This window comes from Anguilla rostrata, chromosome 2 (genome assembly GCF_018555375.3).
Source record: "Anguilla rostrata isolate EN2019 chromosome 2, ASM1855537v3, whole genome shotgun sequence".
NCBI classification, from domain to species: domain Eukaryota; kingdom Metazoa; phylum Chordata; class Actinopteri; order Anguilliformes; family Anguillidae; genus Anguilla; species Anguilla rostrata.
In genome coordinates this window covers 65,009,333-65,028,509 of record NC_057934.1, presented here as the reverse complement: position 1 = coordinate 65,028,509, position 19,177 = coordinate 65,009,333, and the positions used below count along the sequence as shown (strand labels likewise).

General features: G+C 44.9%; 2 protein-coding genes across 7 annotated transcripts in view; both read left to right on the top strand.

Moving 5' to 3' along the window:
* Window positions 1-997: 997 nt before the first annotated feature.
* atg4da (autophagy related 4D, cysteine peptidase a) lies at window positions 998-14,065 on the top strand. 2 transcript variants are annotated; one of them, XM_064323980.1, is made up of 11 exons: window positions 998-1,172; window positions 5,224-5,505; window positions 5,950-6,033; window positions 6,431-6,604; window positions 8,785-9,145; window positions 9,554-9,618; window positions 10,100-10,248; window positions 10,808-10,886; window positions 11,030-11,106; window positions 11,312-11,431; window positions 11,565-14,065. In XM_064323980.1, the coding sequence occupies exons 2-11, from the start codon at window positions 5,283-5,285 to the stop codon at window positions 11,742-11,744; spliced, it is 1,512 nt and encodes a 503-aa protein (XP_064180050.1). In that variant the 5' UTR covers window positions 998-1,172; window positions 5,224-5,282; the 3' UTR covers window positions 11,745-14,065. The 2 variants fall into 2 exon arrangements, with proteins under 2 accessions (XP_064180050.1, XP_064180049.1); XM_064323979.1 differs by lacking the exon at window positions 998-1,172 and adding an exon at window positions 1,591-2,221.
* Window positions 14,066-16,215: 2,150 nt separating this feature from the next.
* The window catches only part of LOC135248916 (transcription activator BRG1), a 31,903-nt gene continuing 28,941 nt past the window's right edge, over window positions 16,216-19,177 (top strand). For all 5 annotated transcript variants that reach the window (XM_064323977.1, XM_064323974.1, XM_064323976.1 and 2 more), the window contains exon 1: window positions 16,216-16,429. The gene's annotated coding sequence lies outside the window, so the exon portion shown is untranslated. The remainder of the gene's footprint in view (window positions 16,430-19,177) is intronic.

Here is a 19,177-nt window from a genome sequence, read left to right as displayed (position 1 = left end):
TGCCTAGTGCGAATACAGTCTGGCCAATCAGTAGCAAAATTGTTCAGCTAATTAACAGGGGTAAAAGAAAACCAGGGCCGGATTTCGATTCAAGGTCCAGATTTGAGTACCCATGAACTACGGTATATTTGGAATGGCAAGATGGAAAATGCTGATGTGACAGGCTTCTTTGATCGTTACCGTAAGTCCTTAAAAGTAGGTTAAAAGCAAAGGCAGAAACACTGCCATCTATTGTGCTAAGGTCAGGGGTCATCAACGTGTCGACTTGTGACGGACGATTTTTACCACGGACATACAAAACTTGAAGTGGTCAAATATCACCAGAAACACACAATTGCATGCTAGACCTCACAATGTGCCATAGTACATATTTTAATATGCTACACAATTTATGATGATAGTATTTCTAACATAACATAAAAAACAGTGCCCTCCCTTGTTATGATTAAAACTTGGGAGACTGGAAAGTCAGCCGTTGTATATGGGCAGGTGGCAATCCTAAAACAGGCATCAATGCGACATTTCCTGTTTGAAATTTAATAGTGTTCATATGACTGAAACCGCGCTCACAGCTGCAGGTGTCTGGGCTTAATGTGAGCAGGAGTATTGCAAGTTTGCTCACTTCATTGTACTCCTCGCTGTTCTCAAACAGATTGCAATGTATATTATCACGGGGAAAAAATGAACTTTTTCCCCCCCAATCGTTTGTCCGTGTACGGACATGTTGATGACCCGTGGCTAAGGTGGTGTGAATGAATCGAACCGTTGTATGTCTATGGTTGTATCAGCCTTTTCCGCATTCCTTTCTCGCAGAAAAGCACTGGATATACAGAAAATGTGACGTCATATGAGGTAAATATAACGCCCAATGAATTGTACCTCCTTGTATACATAGACAGGATATCAACCAATCACTAAGCCTTTTGTAAGTTGATTAACCAATAATATTGTACATATGCTAGTCAGGGACGTACCTTTCACTAGTTTCCGGAAAAGAGAACAGGAAGTTAATGTTTCTTTACAGTAGTTCATTACATTAGCTAGCTGGGTTGCTAACTGGCTACCTTCTTTTAATTTTACGAACGATGTATTTAACATATCTGTGATATTAAATTACGATACCCTGAAAGCACAGCGGATGCAAACGTTTAGCTTGGCAATGGGTTAAATCGGTAAGTGTATCTACTGAAGTGTTCGGATATGTAGCTTGTATCAGGCGACCTGACAGGGACGGTTTAATTACCATCAAGCATTAGCTGTTTAGGTGGGTTTTTGAGAACATATCAAACAGTAATTTTTGCCTTCTTCATGACTGATGTAGATATCTGGCTCTTTAACAGTCACTGGTCTACTAGATAAAAATACGTTATGTCTAGTTGCTGCGTATTTGGTTACCCAATTAGCCAACTTGCACTAGTTAGCACAATGGCTAGGTCCGTAGCCTACTGGGTAAGACTCGAGCTTCTGTGCTACGGAATGGTTTGTGACCGGCAGCGAAATGCCATTGCGATCCTGATAACTGGCACTTGACGACAGTTAAGTAGCAGCTAACTAACTTAAGTTCGAAATGCCATACGATTGCATAACGTGATTTGGTAAATGGTAAATGGACTGCATTTATATAGCGCTTTTATCCAAAGATTTGATAGGTCGTCTAAACAACGTCGCTAGCTACTGTAGATATCTGACCACCGGGGACCGTATGATACGACCTAGTGTTAGCTATCTCGTTGACATCTCACGTCTTTGAGGTCATCCATTAGTTCGCGTTCTAAATATTAATGAAAATATTTTCGATTCACATATCTGGGTAAATATCTAGGCATACCGAATCAATGCAAGCGAGGCATGCCCCAGCTGCCACATAAATAGCTAACGTTAATCTAGTTGTGTCGCTCGCTAAATTAGTAATTTCTGTAATCAAATTGGTTGAAACTGTTGGGATTACCTGCCGTTAATTCATTGGCAATTGAAACTTCTCTAGTCTGATAATTGTCTGATAATTGGATAGCTCGCTTGCTTAACCTTTGTCTTCCCGGACAATTTATTGAATACTAGTATCTACAGGAGCATGCTGGACAGCGATTAGCTAGTTATGAAAAGTTTATTATTTGCCGACTCCACCCATCATGTGCATTGTGGTCGGCCGCCCTGCCATTGACGACAGCGGCGCAACAATCAGATCAATCAGCCATGGCTTACGCGATGGGAGTGCGTGAAGGTCGGTCTGTTGCACTAGTAATGGTTTGTCCGTAAACTGTTCATGTAGTTGTATTTTTATATAAATGTAGTTTTAATAAAATGTAGAGGGTAATCCTGGCATATCTCACATTTCCCTCGTTGCAAATGTTTTGCTATTTGTATTTAGTGAGTAGTGTAACGTTTAACGTCTCTTGGCAGTTCCGCTTCTCTAAAACAGTGAGACAAAATGTTCCGGGAAATCAGTGGTTGTGGTTTACCTCAATTACTCAATCTGGCATTTTAGTCGTTTGTATTTGAAAATATAACCTGAAAACTAAGGGACTTGCGATGTTATTTTTTCAAACTATCAGTGTGACATAGTGTTGGCCAACCTGATAAATGTGGCTATCGTGTCCTGTAAACAATGCTGGGGTTATTCATAAGTGCTTCCTAATTGAATTAAGTGAACGAATGGCCAGCAAAAACCAGTTTTAACAACCCGCTTCATTTTTAATTCGCCGCGATCACATGACACAGAACGGTGTTGCACATGCATCTAAAGCCGGGCACCCACCGCACGCGTCGCGTATGCGTCGCGTAAACAGCAGGGCGAAGCAGCACGGCGCGACGCGTAGGGTGTCTCCACTGGTTCCGTTTGTGTCGCGCAAAGGCTTGCGTAAAAGCTATATATTCCTAGTAGCTCTCGCAGTCTGCAGTGGGCTTTTACATCGTGTATTTCACGTTTGCTCACGACTGTTGATTATGGGTTAAGTGAATACTTTGGTGAGAGACCTTTTTCAGTTTGTTAATTTGGTAATATTTCGTTAACTCGTAAATACGTGAGAAAGTAAACGCTTTCAAGAATTACCATAAACTTAAATCGCAACGTAGCCTGCATAACAATCAGTCTCAAACTGTATTAATTTATTTGCTTGGTTAACAAGCGTGCCAATTTCATGAAGAATATGTAATGATCATAATAATAATAAATAATCCGTAATCAACCATTGGGAATTCCCGTGTTGTCTTGTCATCCACGTCAAAACATTTATAGGATCATATTTAGTAAAATCAGCTAATCATGAAAAAGACAGTAACAGTTTAATCTTGAAGGGATATGAACACCACAACGCCATGAACACCGGAAGCTTTGAAGTAGCCTACACGCGCAATAAAGGCTTGCTTACAACTTCATTTATAAAATAGGTGCATTTTCATCGGCAAGACCACTAAATAATCTGATTTTTTTTAAAGCTCTGTGGATTATCTAATTTTTATTAACAAGCCCTTTTTGAAAGCACGGTGAACGAAAACTTCGGAGAAGTCAAATAGGCTGAGCATGGTTGGTTAAAAACGACCTTCCAACACTCGAGCTAACAAACCGCTGCTCGGTGCATTCACTGCTACGTCATTCAATAGGCTACGTCTTTCTGTGGTGTATTTTCAAATTTACCCCACCCCCTCCGCAAAATAAGACAGCGAAACTAAGTTTGCCTTTTCCCCAGGTTCCAGTTATTTATTTATTTATTTATTTTTACAAAACGAAAAGGCTTGTATTTTTTTAGCTGCTTATAAAATATCTGGGAGGTAACTAGGGACACACCCCCAGTAATATAAGGAAGAAATATAAATCAGAGCATGTATACCTAGCAATTTAGAGCATATTTCTGTGTATAAACAGGCCATCGTGACGCGCGACAAGCCGAAAAAAATAGAACAGAAGCGAAAAACTACGCTTCAGTTCGCTTGTGTCGCGCGAGCTTCGCAGCCGGTACGCGACGCGTTCGCATCTGGTGGAGACGACGTCGCCCGCTGCCGTTGTAATAACAGTACTTCAACTACGCTTCAGTTACGCGCGTAATACGCGCGTAGTGCGCTCGCGGTCGATACGCGTGCGGTGGGTGCCCGGCTTAATTTTCGTAACGTAGTAGAAAATAATGGCGGTTTGTTTTGTGGTTACAAATTATAAACGCGAGGCCGTTTTAATAAGCGAATGTCCTGCGTGCTCTCTGTAACGTTTAATAGTTGCATTGTCATTGTACAATTATTTTCGCACATGAATCGTGTACGTCTGTGCACTTTGTCGTTGCTTAAGATCCTTGAACAATTGAATCGTTTGTTTTTCAAGTCACAAACAAGACGAAGGGGAAATTTTACTAAGTGCATTTCTTATACTGTCATCATCAGTTGTAGTCTCTGAAATTCGACGTATTCAATCTTGAGTCCAGAGTTTAGAATGAATTGGATTTTCTCGGCCAACTCATAACTTGCGCGTAACGCCGTCGCCAACAGTCATTTAATTTGTTCATCTACATTTTAATGTGGACTGTGTTTTCTTTACTCGGTAACGTTTTAAGATTTTTTTAGAAATGAAGGCTCTCAATTCCCATCTTGTGTAGACATACATTCCAAAAAAAAAAAAATCAGCTTATTAACCAGAGAAAAAAATGGAAAGGCAAATCTAAAGTTGATTTTGGTCAGTACTTGTGTGTGCACTGTGGCATAGTCTACCACCAATTGTAATTTTCAAAGACGCCGCTCTTCCTGAAGAATGTTGATCACTGTGCCCCAGGCTTTGTTCCAGAATATCCCTAACAATCATGCTCCCTGATGTTCCGGTCTTATGGCTGGGAAACCCATGACATTTGGACAATGTCAGCCTCCGGCCTATCAAACTACTGCGCAGCTGCTCATTCTCTGTTTGATAGGGTTCTTGGCATCTTAAAATGCAGGGGGGTGGGATAGTTCCACTATCTGGAACTTGCGATCTAACAGATGACATCAAAACCCACTCAGGCTTCCCCTGGATGAACTCCTCCTGCATCCAGGCCTTGAGTGCGGTTTAGCCTCAGGCTTCCCCTGGATGAACTCCTCCTGCATCCAGGCCTTGTGTGCAGTTTAGCCTCAGGCTTCCCCTGGATGAACTCCTCCTGCATCCAGGCCTTGTGTGCAGTTTAGCCTCAGGCTTCCTCTGGATGAACTCCTCCTGCGCCCAGGCCTTGTGTGCAGTTTAGCCTGAGGCGTTCGCTCTCTGCCTCGCAGGTTTGGGCGGCAATGAGAGGCCCCGCTGCAGACGCTTGGCCTACTGTCACCGCGTGGTAATGAACTCAGTGTCCCCCAGCGCCGCACAGTACCTGGGGGGCGGCATGCAGGACGATGGGCTGGCCCCCCGTCCCGAGCGACAGAGGACCCCTTCCTGGGAGCCCAGGGGCCACTTTGGGCACGGCGCGGGCCCGGAGGCCACCCGGGAGGCCCCGGGAGAGCCCGACGAGGTGGACCGGCTCAAAGCCAAGCTGATGTCAGCCTGGAACAACGTCAAATACGGTGAGCCTCAAGCTGCGACGTGCGTCTGCCCTGATCCGATGACTCTCTTTCACTTCCCGCTGCTCTGCGTCTGCAGAGGAATTAGTCCCATGACAAACTTGCGCGTTCGATAACCGCCATGTAAAGAGAAGCCAAAGTCTTGGGTTTCTTTTTTTAGCTTTGTTCATAGTTTCTGTGCTAAGTCTCACTGTGGTTGTGTTTTTATATGCGTGCCTCACTGCATGAGCAGGTGCATTATGGGCGGACACAAATCTGAAAACGGACGCGTTTCCTGCTGTGTGTGATGTGTCGATGTCGGAAACCGCAGTTCTTGTGCACTGAGGTGTTCTTGTCCAGACACTTGGCATAACGTACTGGACATGGCCGTCCACGTCTCAGGACACGCCGTGAAGTTTTCAGTTTTTTTTTTAACGCAGTGTCTCTTTCTGCCCCCCACCTACCCAGGCTGGTCAGTCAAATCCAAAACCAGCTTCAACAAGACCTCCCCTCTGATCCTGCTCGGGCACTCCTTTGTGCTCAACCATGAAGGTAATTCAGCAGAGCCCTGGCCAGCTTCCACCACCCTGAGGGCAGTACCCACGGTTCCGCTCCATCCCAGATTCACTTCATTGCAGTTGGGGTCTGTTGCTGCTGTAGCTGTACTGTCGATAATCTGTAACAGGAGGGGAAAGTAACACTGGGAATTGCTGTGGCCAGTGCTATCATTAACGACCGTTCTTTAGCCACTTACTATGTGGTCATGTAATGGTATGGGCATGCCAGATATTGTGATTTTTTTTATTTTTTATTACGTATGTATCTGCACAGTGTACAGTAGATAATGCGCAGTACATGTCTGTGTTCTGCGGGAGGATCTGCGTGTGCATGGCTGTCGGTCCTGCGGCCAAGCTCACCCTCTCCTCTCGGGCCTCGCCGTCTTTCGCAGACGAGGTGGAGCGCTTCCGGCTGGCCTTCGTGTCGCGGCTGTGGCTGACGTACCGGCGCGAGTTCCCTCAGCTGGAGGGCTCCACGCTGACCACGGACTGCGGCTGGGGCTGCATGCTGCGCAGCGGGCAGATGCTGCTGGCGCAGGGCCTGCTGGTGCACCTGCTGCCGCCAGGTGAGGACCCGCTCCCCCCTCACTCCTGTCCCCTCGCTGTGGAGCCTGACCCTGGAGGCCTGTCCTCATCACAGTTCATTAGCCTGGAGACAGTCGTGTGACTGTTTTTAATCTCTCTGATTAGATCGGGAAGCTTGTTTCTGTCCAGCCCAGGGGTGCCCCATCTTATCTGCAAAGGGCTGATATGGGCTGCGTCCGAATAGTCTTTTTTGCTTAGGAAGTTTCCTGACTGTGTGAAATGACCCGGAAGTATCTGGCAGCCATGATAGGAGCTGGTCGAATTCTCTAAATGCTAAGGAAAGGTGCTTCAATGCTTATCTATTTCCTTAGATAGGGCACATGGACCGTCCTTATGAAGAAGAGAAAATGCCGTCCACAATTCCTGCGGCAGCAAAATTTAAAGCGACCACCATTCGGCCATTCACAAAACAAACAATCAGCAGACTGAGTTGTGTGGTGGATCTAAGCTATTTGCATAGGCTTATATCAGATCATAATCAGCATATACATAACCGAAGTCTGTCTTTCAAGAAAAAGGGATACGAGACTTTACAGATGTTTAATTCACATGTTTGAAATTTAAGAACGATGATATGTACAGTAGTAGTTTGTAGGTCTAACATGTTATGCCTATCATGCATAAATTGAACAATTATTTTCATACAATCATACTAATTGGGATTCATGTCGATAAATACGAGTGGACAGGAGGGTGAGCGTGAGCAACCACTCTCAACGTGACAACCATTTTGTTTCACTTTTGTGACTGGTAGCCTATATTCCTTTTTTTATTTCAATTCCAACCTTGGTAATGAAGTAATATTTTTCACCGGGTTGTCCACGTTTATATAGCCTGCATGAAACAACACGGTAAGAACGCACGGGGCGAAGTATCTAAGATGCGCTTTTAGTAGTCCATCTTCGGAACATTGTAGTTTCACCACGGCAGACCCACGTCAATAACATCCACCGTAGCATAATTACGTAGCCTAGCGTAAGTGCAGTCGGATTCTCTTGGCACCGCGGTCGTCTTTTCCTAAGTCCTTATGAATTCTCCTTCACATCTTTCCTTGACCTCATGACGTTTTCCATCGAGGTCAAGGAAAAGTGGTTAGGAAAAGACACAGGATGTAATTTTTGTTTTGACTGTTCGGACGCGGCCTTGGTTTTTCGTTTTAGCCCAGTGCTAATGCACCTGATTCTGCTCATCCAGTGGGGTTTCCATCCAACTGTTTGTATGCAAATTTTGAATTTGCCCCAGAGTAAAGCGTTGGGGAAACCCCTGAAATAAAAATACTTAAAAAATTGTTTTTTTTTTTAAATGCGATAAAGGGTGATGGAAACAGATTTTTTTGAATAAATGACAATGTGAAGGGGAAAGCCCAAAAAAATTCTGCTCCAGAAAGCCCCAAAAATGTAATAAAATAGACGGTTGCCTGCCCTTTTCGATGTTTTCGGCTGCATGTAATACAGCCATGTATAACCGGGAGAGGGCTGTTATGACCACTCTACCAAGAGCGAGTGTGTGTTGCAAACTCATCATAACTGTGTTTGGCTGACGTTCTTTTGAGTATGTAATCTTCTTGTGCCCTCTAAAATATCCCCACAACAGTAACTGATGGAAACGTGAAATTTGCTTAACACGTGCGAAACATTTGGATGGAAACTTTGAATGTGTGAATCCATACATACCTGTACAGCTTATGGATGTAAAGTGTAAGACTATGAATGCATAATATACAGCTTATGGATGGAAAGTGTAAGACTGTATGAATGCATAATATACAGCTTATGGATGGAAAGTGTAAGCCTGTATGAACGCGTATGTACAGCTTATGGATGGAAAGTGTAAGCCTGTATGAACGCGTATGTACAGCTTACGGATGGACAGTGTAAGCCTGTATGAACGCGTATGTACAGCTTACGGATGGACAGTGTAAGCCTGTATGAACGCGTATGTACAGCTTACGGATGGACAGTGTAAGACTGTATGAACGCATATGTACAGCTTATGGATGGACAGTGTAAGCCTGTATGAACGCATATATACAGCTTATGGATGGACAGTGTAAGCCTGTATGAACGCATAGTCACAGTGGATTTAGGCAGGAGTGTGGCTGGCGTGATGCTGCTGCAGTTGGTCGGGTTGCCTGATTTCGGGGCGCCTCTCTCTCTGGCAGGCTGGACGTGGCCGGACGCCCAGCAGCTCACCGATGTGGACATGGAGGTGATGAAGCCTCGCTCCCCGTCCCGCGCCGGGGGGGTTCCCGTCCCCTCCTTCCCCGGCGCGCGCACCCCCAACTCGGCCCCGAGAGGCCGCAGCGAGGGGAAGGGGGGCGAGGTCCCGCGGCCGGACCAGAGGAGGCGTACCGAAAGCAGCCGGGACGGGCAGGCGGAGGCCACGCACCGGCGGGTGGCGTCCTGGTTCGGGGACCACCCCCAGGCTCCGTTCGGGGTGCACCAGCTGGTGGAGCTGGGGAAGAGCTCGGGGAAGAAGGCTGGGGACTGGTACGGTCCGTCCATCGTAGCGCACATACTCCGGTGAGACCCCTACACACACACACGCGCACACACACACACACACACACAGGCACTCACACACAGGCACATACACACACCCACACACACACACACACACACACAGGCACTCACACACAGACACAACCACCCACAACACATACCACACGCACCATCTCTCACACACACACACACGAGCATGCACGTACGTGCACGCACACTCACGCACACACACTCTCTTTCACACACACGCTTGCAAGTACGTGCACACATACGCACACACACACACACACATACACTCACGCACACACACTCTCTTTCACACACGCATGCATGCACGACTACACGATTGCGCTCACACACACACACACACACACACACACACACACACACACAAACAGCAGTCCAACAGCAGCTTTCTATCTTTTCCAGAAAAGCAGTGGGTAAGACTGCGGAGCTTCACAGTCTGGCTGTGTATGTTGCTCAGGACTGTACTGGTGAGTTCCTGCTGTATCCCCCTCACTCGCGCTGCTCTTAACCAGCTAACGGTTACCTCCAGCACAGGCTGCTCGTTTGTCATTAATATTTTACACCGTTCAAATACAGATGCATTATCCCTTCCTGTCTTTCCTCTTCAGGCTGTCTTAATGAAGGATACTCTCTTAGTTCGTTGTTGTGTGCTGTTTGTCTCTGGGTTTTGTGTTCCACGTTCCTGCCGTCTCTCCTCGTGTTATCGCTGTGTCTCCTCCCGTCCCCCTCTGTTATGTGCTGCGTCTCCTCCCGTCCCTCTGCGTGTTATTGTGCTGTGTGTCTCCTCCCCGTCCCTCCTCCTGCGTGTTATTGTGCTGTGCGTCTCCTCCTCGTCCCTCCTCCTGCGTGTTATTGTGCTGTGTGTCTCCTCCCCGTCCCTCCCCCTGCGTGTTATTGCGCTGTGTGTTTGCTCCTGGCGTGCGCCTCACGGTCCGTGTGTCCCTGCAGTGTACAAGGAGGACGTGGTGCAGCTGTGTGACCTGTCCCTGTCCGAGGGCTCGCCCGAGTCCGGTCCCGGCTGGAAGTCCGTCATCCTCCTGGTCCCTGTGCGGCTGGGCGGGGAGTCCCTGAACCCCGCCTACATCGACTGCGTCAAGGTGCGGTTCAGCAGCCGGCCAATGTGCACTGAGACCTGGGCTGTCAGCTGAGACTAGCGTGGGCATGAACCTGGCGTGCAGCACTGAGCTGGCGTTCAGCATGAGACCTGGGCGGCGGCATGAGCGGCGTGTCGGCACTGAGACCCGGGCGTGTCGGCACTGAGACCTGGGCGTGTCGGCACTGAGACCTGGGCGTGTCGGCACTGAGACCTGGGCGTGTCGGCACTGAGACCTGGGCGTGTCGGCACTGAGACCTGGGCGTGTCGGCACTGAGACCTGAGGTGCAGGTCTGCCTGGGTTTCTTTTAGTATGTAAGAGTTTGATATGCAGGGTAGCATATCAAACTCACAGCCAGCATATCTGGCTGTGAATAGCAGTCTAACAGCCAGAGGTACATGTGACGGGTGTTATCTGCGAGGTACATGTGAAGGGGCGTTAGTGCATAAAGCGGTAATACTAACCAGGGTAGCCTGTTCGCTCAGCAGATGTAGGAATTTGTTGGCTTTTATTGCCCCATGTTAGCTCACTGCTGCTCTGTTTGACTCTGCTCTTCCAACAGAACATTCTCAGGTTAGAATGCTGCATTGGGATCATTGGTGGTAAACCCAAGCACTCGCTGTTCTTTGTTGGGTTCCAGGGTAAGGCCAGAGCCACACCTTTTATTAGTTAATTAATTCATTTATTTATTCCCCCCCCACTCCCCGTTACTGTCTTGGCTTATATGCAGACCACTGTGTGGCGCCCTTTTTTGTTAAGTAAACATGCTCTTTGTGTGTTCCAGATGAGCAGCTGCTGTATTTGGATCCACACTACTGTCAGGCTGTGGTGGATGTCACACAAGACAACTTCCCACTGGAGGTAAGATGTTTCACAGACCTTTCCGATACCCGACTGCCCTGTTCCTCCCATTAGATTTGTCTGTTCATTTAAGTTGCTGTTGAACAGGTAGTCAGTTGGTCAAAATAGAACCTGCGTGCATGTGCGCTTTATAATCTGCTTGGGATTCCCCTATTCCCCTATGCCTCCTCCCTGTTCTAAGCGTGTGCTCCTCTCTCTCCTACAGTCTTTCCACTGTAGCTCCCCCAGAAAGATGAACTTCAACCGCATGGACCCCAGCTGCACAATCGGCTTCTACGCTAAGAGCCAGAAGGACTTTGAGTCCCTGTGCTCTGCGGTGAATGTGGTGAGGCCTTCCTCTCCTGAATAAGATTGCAACGCAAAATGTGATATTTGTTGTGCCAGAACTTGGCAAAAGTCGAGAAGAAATGAGACTAACTGCGCTGTCTCCTTGCCCTGTCCCCTCTCTTCGATGCCAGGCTCTCTCGTCGTCCAGGGAGAAGTACCCGATTTTTACATTTGTGGAGGGCCAAAGGCAGGACTATGGGCTGGAGAGCCAAAGTGGGCCCTCTCCCAATTCCCCCGCCCACATCCTTCCCCCGGGCAGGCCGAGCCGGAGCAGTAAGAGGAGCAGCGTGGACGAGTTTGTGTTCTTGTGAGCGCCCCCTGGAGTTGTCGCGCGGAGGCCACGTTCACTTTCGCACCCGGGCCCTGCTGCCAGAAGAGAAAAACAAGATGGCTGCCAAAGGCCTCTTCTCCAAAGCAGACTTAAACAAAGGCATGGATTTGTATTTTGTCTTTCTGTGCAGCTCAAGCTACGTTTTCTTCCTCCTTCACATGTGCAGGTGTTACTCCTCTGTTGCATTGGTCACAATTTGTATATTTGCTTGGGCTAGGCAATTGGTAAGGGGGGTTATTGTAAGCCAACAATTTTGTGGTTGGTTATGAAGATTGAGAAGCTCATGTAGATCGAACATAACACAATACAAATGATTGAGTGCAAAATGGATGCTTGTTAGGAATATGTGTGTTTAATAGTTTTATGACCCAGAGACCTTGCTCCCTCTGTTTCAATACAGTAATACCCAACGTGAAGGAATTTAAACACTGATGCACACTTCACCGTTCCCAGATTCGTGGTTTTTAATAGCTTATGAATTCTTGTTGTTTTTATTAATTTATTACATATTGAGCAGCTTTGCGTTTTTAACTTTCAGGAGGTCGCACGCAGCAACGGAAGCGTGTCAGGCCCATGTCTTTATTTCTTTATTTCCCGTCTCATTTCCTTGCTAGTGCATCGTAACCGCTCGTGTGAAGTTCACGCCCTCTTCACAGCTCAGCCCAGTCACGCGAGAGTGCAGCCCTTTTGCAGTGTGCAGCAGCACCGAAGTTGTTGGCATCGCTCCTTTCAACACTACAGTCTTTCCAGTGGAATTATGAACACTCCCAGAATCCAAATGGTGGGGTAGATGGGATAATTGCCTCTTGCCCGATTCTCAGTTTCGCTGGCTTGTTGCACAAAATGAATCTTCTTTCTGTGTAGACCACACTGACGTGCAATGTCCTTGCTGATTGGCTAGCATATTGTTAACTTTATTTATTGATTTTATTTTATTTTTTAAATTAGATGTTGGGTGCTGTAACAATCAATTTATGTAAATGTCTGTTTTAAATTGGGCTTCAACTGGTTCATATTGCTAGCTGTGCATTTCTAACCCTGGAATGCACTGTGATGCTGTAGAGTGCCGATGTCTCCATACTAAAACTCGCACACCGCCCTTTAAAACGGTCAGAAACCCATGTGTTGAGGTTGTGGCTCATTGGAAAATTTAAAAATGAATTTTAGTTTTATTGAATTTTATTGTCCTGTTATTTCTGGATGTTGGTGAGCATGTATCCTCTGTAGGGAATGTAGTGTCAGGTCTTCTGTGTTTAGCGCACTATGTAAGAATGTGAACCAAGGGAGTTAACCGTCTTTGGTTCCTGAGAGAAAATATCTTCAGTTTGAGTGAAGGGCAGGGGCACGAGAACAAGCACTACTGAGGCCAGGGTAACAGTCTTATCCCAGGGCACAGGGAATCTTTCCAGAATGATCTGTGGTCATTGCAGGACTTGAAATGTGCTGGAAATGGATGTTGGAAGCTAGTTACCTCATCTTAAGATCTCTTTAAGATTTAAGATTATGACCTACATTACTGACATTAAAGAAAAAAATCTCTCCTTTGTTTAAAAAAGTATGCATATGACTCCAGCTTTTCATGTCAAGCATGGGAGTGTATTCACCCAGAACAGCCTGAACCATAGTATTGGTCATGTGATATAATGGCCTTCAAGGGAAATCCGTGTTTCTCACACCATGTGATGTGGACAAAGGCTGTTGGATTCTTGAGAACTAAAATGATTCTTTTGTCCAAGATGCCATTTCTGGAGGGTCTCACACATTATTTTATTTTTATTTTATTTTTTTCTTTTGCTCAAACTTTACTCTTGATGAACGGTTGGCTTTTAAAAATTTGCATTACATTGCAATGAAGAATGTGCCCCAATTGGTCCTACTGTAATACAGAAATAGTGCAGTGCTTTTGGGGAAACAAAGTGAAAAATAAAATATATTTAATTGCACCAATTAGGCCCTGAGGAATTGTTTGGTAAAGAAATCAGTATAGACTCCTTCCATAAATAGAGTTGAGATCCTGGATGTTGATCCTTCCACTTGAATTGGCTTTAAATACAATAGTTTGCTTTCAAGGAACTCCCTAAATTGTATTTTGGGTGACAGAATACCAAAAGAGGCATATTTTCTGGAGAGATATCTAATTGTAAAATGTATCTTTGGTCTGCAGTTGATGCATATTTTACCTTGAGCAAATGAACATTTTTTTAAAAGTGCAGTTAATGAATCCTCTGTCTGCCTATTTATTTACATGACAAATTAGTGAAACTGCTGTAAAAACAATGTAATAAATGAGTTTTTAAAACACTTCTGGTGTATGCTTTTCCCTTGCATGTTTTGTGGAAGACGCTGGTGACGTAATGTACGACTGATCTTCTCTAGAGAAATATTTTTATTTATTACAAAGATTAATTTAATTTAGTTTTCCCCCAGTACTTTGCAGCATACATTCATTGATTGCAAAAGACTAACAATAAAGCACAGTACCTTGAGGGAGCTATTGCAAGCCTGAAAAACCCACTGAACTGAGTTTTGTCACCAAATGAAATCTAAAGCATTAAAAATAAATGTTGAATATTTTTAACTGCTTGGATACATCTACAGTAGCGGTTCCGGTAGAGAAGCTGTCTTGAGCTTAATTAAGCTCCGGTTGCTTTCCGTTTCCCGTGCAAATGTTTCTCATAGGTTCGGCTTCTGTCCTGACCTGTTCAGTGGTTGCAGTGCAGCATTACCTCTTCTTGCAGGTGCCCTGGCAACTGGCAGAGTTGGTTTTTCCAAGAGGCAAAGCTTTGGCTGGGCAAAGGTATGACATGGTGGTAGCAACCCACAGGACCCCCCGCCAGAGCTGATTCAAGAAGACGGGGCTCGTCACTGTGACGAACACTGGTGCTTCAGCTGCAGGAGGCCCCAGAGGGGAAATTAATTTGATCAAATGTTGTAGTTTTGAGCAAATGAACACTTTGCATCCACACAACTGCAAAATTTAGTGTATGTATGGCCTGACTGAGCAAAGCAAAACCTTTTGTAAATGTGTCCACTATTTAGTCATTTATTATATATTTTCTATTGGTAGTTGAGCTCTCTCTCTTCATTATGTTTAAGTCATTTTCAAGGGAAACTGTTCAAGGAAAGCTGATATTCACGGAAAAGTGCTGTTGTCCAGCTGTACATGGGTAGTGGCACCCATCCCCCACCATCGCACTTCGCCTGCATTCTGCCGATGCCTTTTTCCCTGCAGTAGCGCTTCAACTGAGCATGCTCGGTGACTTGAACGATGGGTCGCGTTTGCTTCCAGGGTGCCAGGTGAGACATAAATCCCTCGTTTTGTGAAGATTTTGATGTCGGTCTCCCTCCGGTTAAAATAGCACGTATGATGATGGATTTGTCCTAGCTAAGAAGCCCTTTTTTATTTGGTTTTATTTTACATCCTACATTTGTCTTTAACAAATTCTGTGTAAAATAAATGTGCCGTTCAAAGTATGTTTGTGCCAATCCCTAATTACATCTGTGCCTTGAATGAATTTGAAGCCCCAAATGAACAGCTAAACATTAGAAATAAAAATGTGTGTTGCCTATCTAATTTATTGAAGGAGTTTAAATGCGTGTAAAAAGTTCGTTCCATTTATTGCATTCCTCTGCACATCGACTAACATACATTCTATAGCCCCTAACAGTAACAAAGAACAGCTAAAATGTAAATATTATTTGAAGTACCCATTAGCATTGATAACTTAACTGACCACTCAGTTTAACTGAAAACCAACATAGAAAAATCACCTGGTTCAGAGCTAGATACATCCATCCATTTTCTAAACCACTTGTTCCTGGTCTAATATAGTCTCCAGATGGCCTAATGCATGTCTTTGGACTTTGGGAGGAAACCACGGTACCTGACAGAAACCCACATGAACACAAGGTGAACATGGAAGACCCTCCACCAGCATTTGAATTTGTACCTCAATGCTGTGAAACTGGATATAGGTTTTGGGATATGAATTGAAATTGTTTTTTTGTTGTGGGAATAAATATGACATGAGATCGTTGTTAAGACTGAAATATTTTCTTCCACTATATTAACAATCTAGGACGATAGAACTACATTATATATTAGGTTCGATTTAAAATTTCAATCAGATGCTTCAACAAATTTGTGTGGGAGTATGAAAGCACGACTACAAATATCTAGAGAGATTTTTTATTATTATTTTTTAAAATATTGGAGGCTCCACAACAATTTTATCAGCATTAAGAATAAAACCTTAACATCGCCACATAGATTAATTGTCAAGCAGTTTTGCTTGTATGTTCAGTATGTGATCTTCATTAAAAAAATTTTAGTCGTACAAATATGCCATTCACTGCGTGTACGGTTCGTCCAGGAGGATTCTGTTTCTGAATCAGGATTAAAACCTGGCAACCCTAATTTGTAAGCAAAAAAAGAAAGTAGAGGGGGGCGCTCCAGCCTCTGTGTGTAGCATAGGCGCAGCAGTGCAGCGAACGGGTACAATCTGATGAGAAAGGGGGGTTGGAACGAAAGTAATAGCGGGTTTGGTCGTCCTTTGTTTCAAGCCAGCTAGTATGCTAGCTAGCTAGCAACCGAGCTGAGGAGCACGAGGGGGGCGGGGAGATCTAGAGAGGGAGTGTGGACTGGGAGACCTACATCCGAGGCCGGTAAGTCTATCATAGCATCGTATGCTACAATTATTTATTTAACGCGCGCTAGATAGCTATTCATTCCACGAACATACCTAACGTTACCGTATGAATTACTTATCTCAGTATGTTTTTTACGTGTCTTGCTCTAGGATTTTCCCCGTTCGCAAATTTGTACCGGCCTCTTTCTTGTCCTAATATTAGCCTAATAATCGCTCGACATGGATGCAAACTAACATTGGCTCGACGATTTATGTTTCTGTTCTACAGCGATGCAGTCTGGTCGCAATGAATTGTTTTCTTTTTTGGAGAAATCCACCTGGCTAGCCATCTAACGTTAGGTAACTACATATGAGGAATGCGGGAGTCGCTATTGTTGGTCAGTCAGACGTTAGCGAATAGTCTATGTTATTGCTGTTTGTTGTTATTATATTTCGGCGTTTTTTTACTCTGCCATGCAAATGATTGAACAACGTTATTGCAATTTACCTATTCCTAATGAGTTCTCCTTTGATTGGATAATTAACGTTTTAGGCGATAGGTAATTGGTTCCCAGCAACCTATCCAGCGAGCCAGCTGTCACAACTCTAGCTTGGTTTGGGATAGTGTTATGTTCATATGCAGGGGCGCCACCAGGGATTCTGGGCCCCATGAAAAGGGCTCACAGTGGGCCCCCTCAACCCCAGAAAATCCTGTGTTCTAATATTTTCTGTGGGTCCCTGTCAGTCAGGGCCCTTGGAAACATCCTTACCCCCCCCCCCCCCTTTATGGCACCCCTGTTCATATGCACAACCATATAGTCTGCAGTAATTCGTATCTAGGCTAGTTACAGCTTGGTAGTCAAATGACAATCTATTAAGTTGCAGGAAAGAGATAGGCCTACATGTTGTTTAGTTTAACGTACCCAGAGTCCTTGGTAAATGGGCTTGTTCATTTTGTTCAGTTGCTCACGTCAGGTACCGGACTGAAGCATTACTCTCCATATAGGCTAGTCACCTCAGTCTCGATGCTCAGCCAATTTTTATGGCTTGGGACATGTCACTATAATTATACAGCACAAGATTATGCCTGTCAGTATGGAGCAGCATATGACTTCTGAAATTAGAATTGTGAAATGTCAGTTTCTTTCAGTATATGAACAAGGTATTAGGGTATCAGTTGGGTTTTGAGTTTTAAATTGAGAAAGTGTCTTGCTCTGCGCAAGTGGAATGAATTATCATACTGAGCTAAAGACCAAGGTACTCACCCAATATAACTAGCGTGCCTATTGAAGCTTCATGATGCAAATTCACATTTGCTAGGGGATGTTAGCATGCTCAACATCTCTGAACTCCTGCCGCAACCTCACCTGACTGGTAGGCATAACTGGTATTATCCAGGTCAGGCCACCACTGTAAAGGTGTAGCTCAGGTGTGGGATTACAACCACATCCCTGGCCGGCCACACACACACACACACAAGGAGATATCAGCTTGCATAGTCAGACCAGTCTCCCCTACTGCGGGCATTAATAATATTGCTATGCTGAGTTGTATACTGGCCCCAAACGCCTCCCCTACCGTTTTATCTTACCATTTAGATTTAATCATTCACGTGAGACACTGTCCTACTGAAGGCTATCCAGCACCTGGACCTGATCAAGTATAAGCCAGGTCTGAGGGGCTCGTGTGCTGTTAAATACCCGCTTCAGCCAAGCCTGCTGCTCTGCAGACTCCGGAGTGAAGTGAGTCTGCAAGAAAGACCCGCTTCTTTCTGTGTGGTGCCTGGGCACTGGCTCCAGACAGAAGAGGGAGGATTTGGCCTGCAGCACGTTGCAGCAGCTGTGGCTACGGTACATTTCTGCCAGGGTCCAGTGTTTCATTTGTGAAGTACTTGCCTAATCCGGCTATCGCTACTCAGTTCTTGATAGCCTGGATGGACAAGATGGCAGCCCAAAAACTCATGGGTCAGTTTTAGAGCTTTTGAAACAGAAAATAAAATAAAAAAATACAGTGACTTGATTAACAGCAATGGAATTGTTTAATGAAAATGTTTTAAGTTTACACTGGCAGTAGAAATGCAATGTGGATGGACTTGTCAAAACATTGCAGAGATTTCAATTAAATGTCAACTGGTTAAAAAAAAAACCCTGCATTTAACACATTTTATTTTTAACTAGCGGTAGAACTGCATGTACAGCAAACAGATTTCTTAGATTCGCACATAGGCTACTTCTTGTTTTATTACACTAAATACATTCACGCAGGTTGATTGTGTTTCCCTACTGATGCCAGCTAGGGGTCCGTGGACTGAGGGGTCCTTGAGGGAACTGTAGGGGGTCCCTGGCCAGATTTGACATGCGATTATTATATACGTATTTGGGAAAATATTTCAGACCGTAAATTTTTTATATTTTAAAAAATATAACCCTTGTTAACTTATGATGGGCGTCCCCTGAATGCCTTTGAGTCCGGGTGAGGGTCCCTGGATCAGGAAAGGTTGAAAACCGCTAGTTTAGTAAAAAATAAAAAGAAGGAAAACAGCCTGGTTTATTTAGAATTTTTGGTTTACAATTGGTTTTCCCTGAAGGCAGACATGGTATTTGAAGGAGTGGATTGCATATTCTGCTGAGGGTTTTATACAGAAAGCAGTGCTTTCAGCACGCTTATTTTACAATGTGAGATTTTAGCCCTTTAGCCCGAAGAGGCCCTGTAGCCTTGTCCTGAACCAAATCTGCTTGATGTTTGCAACCGGATCTCTGTGCTGTATCTACTTACAACAGAAGAT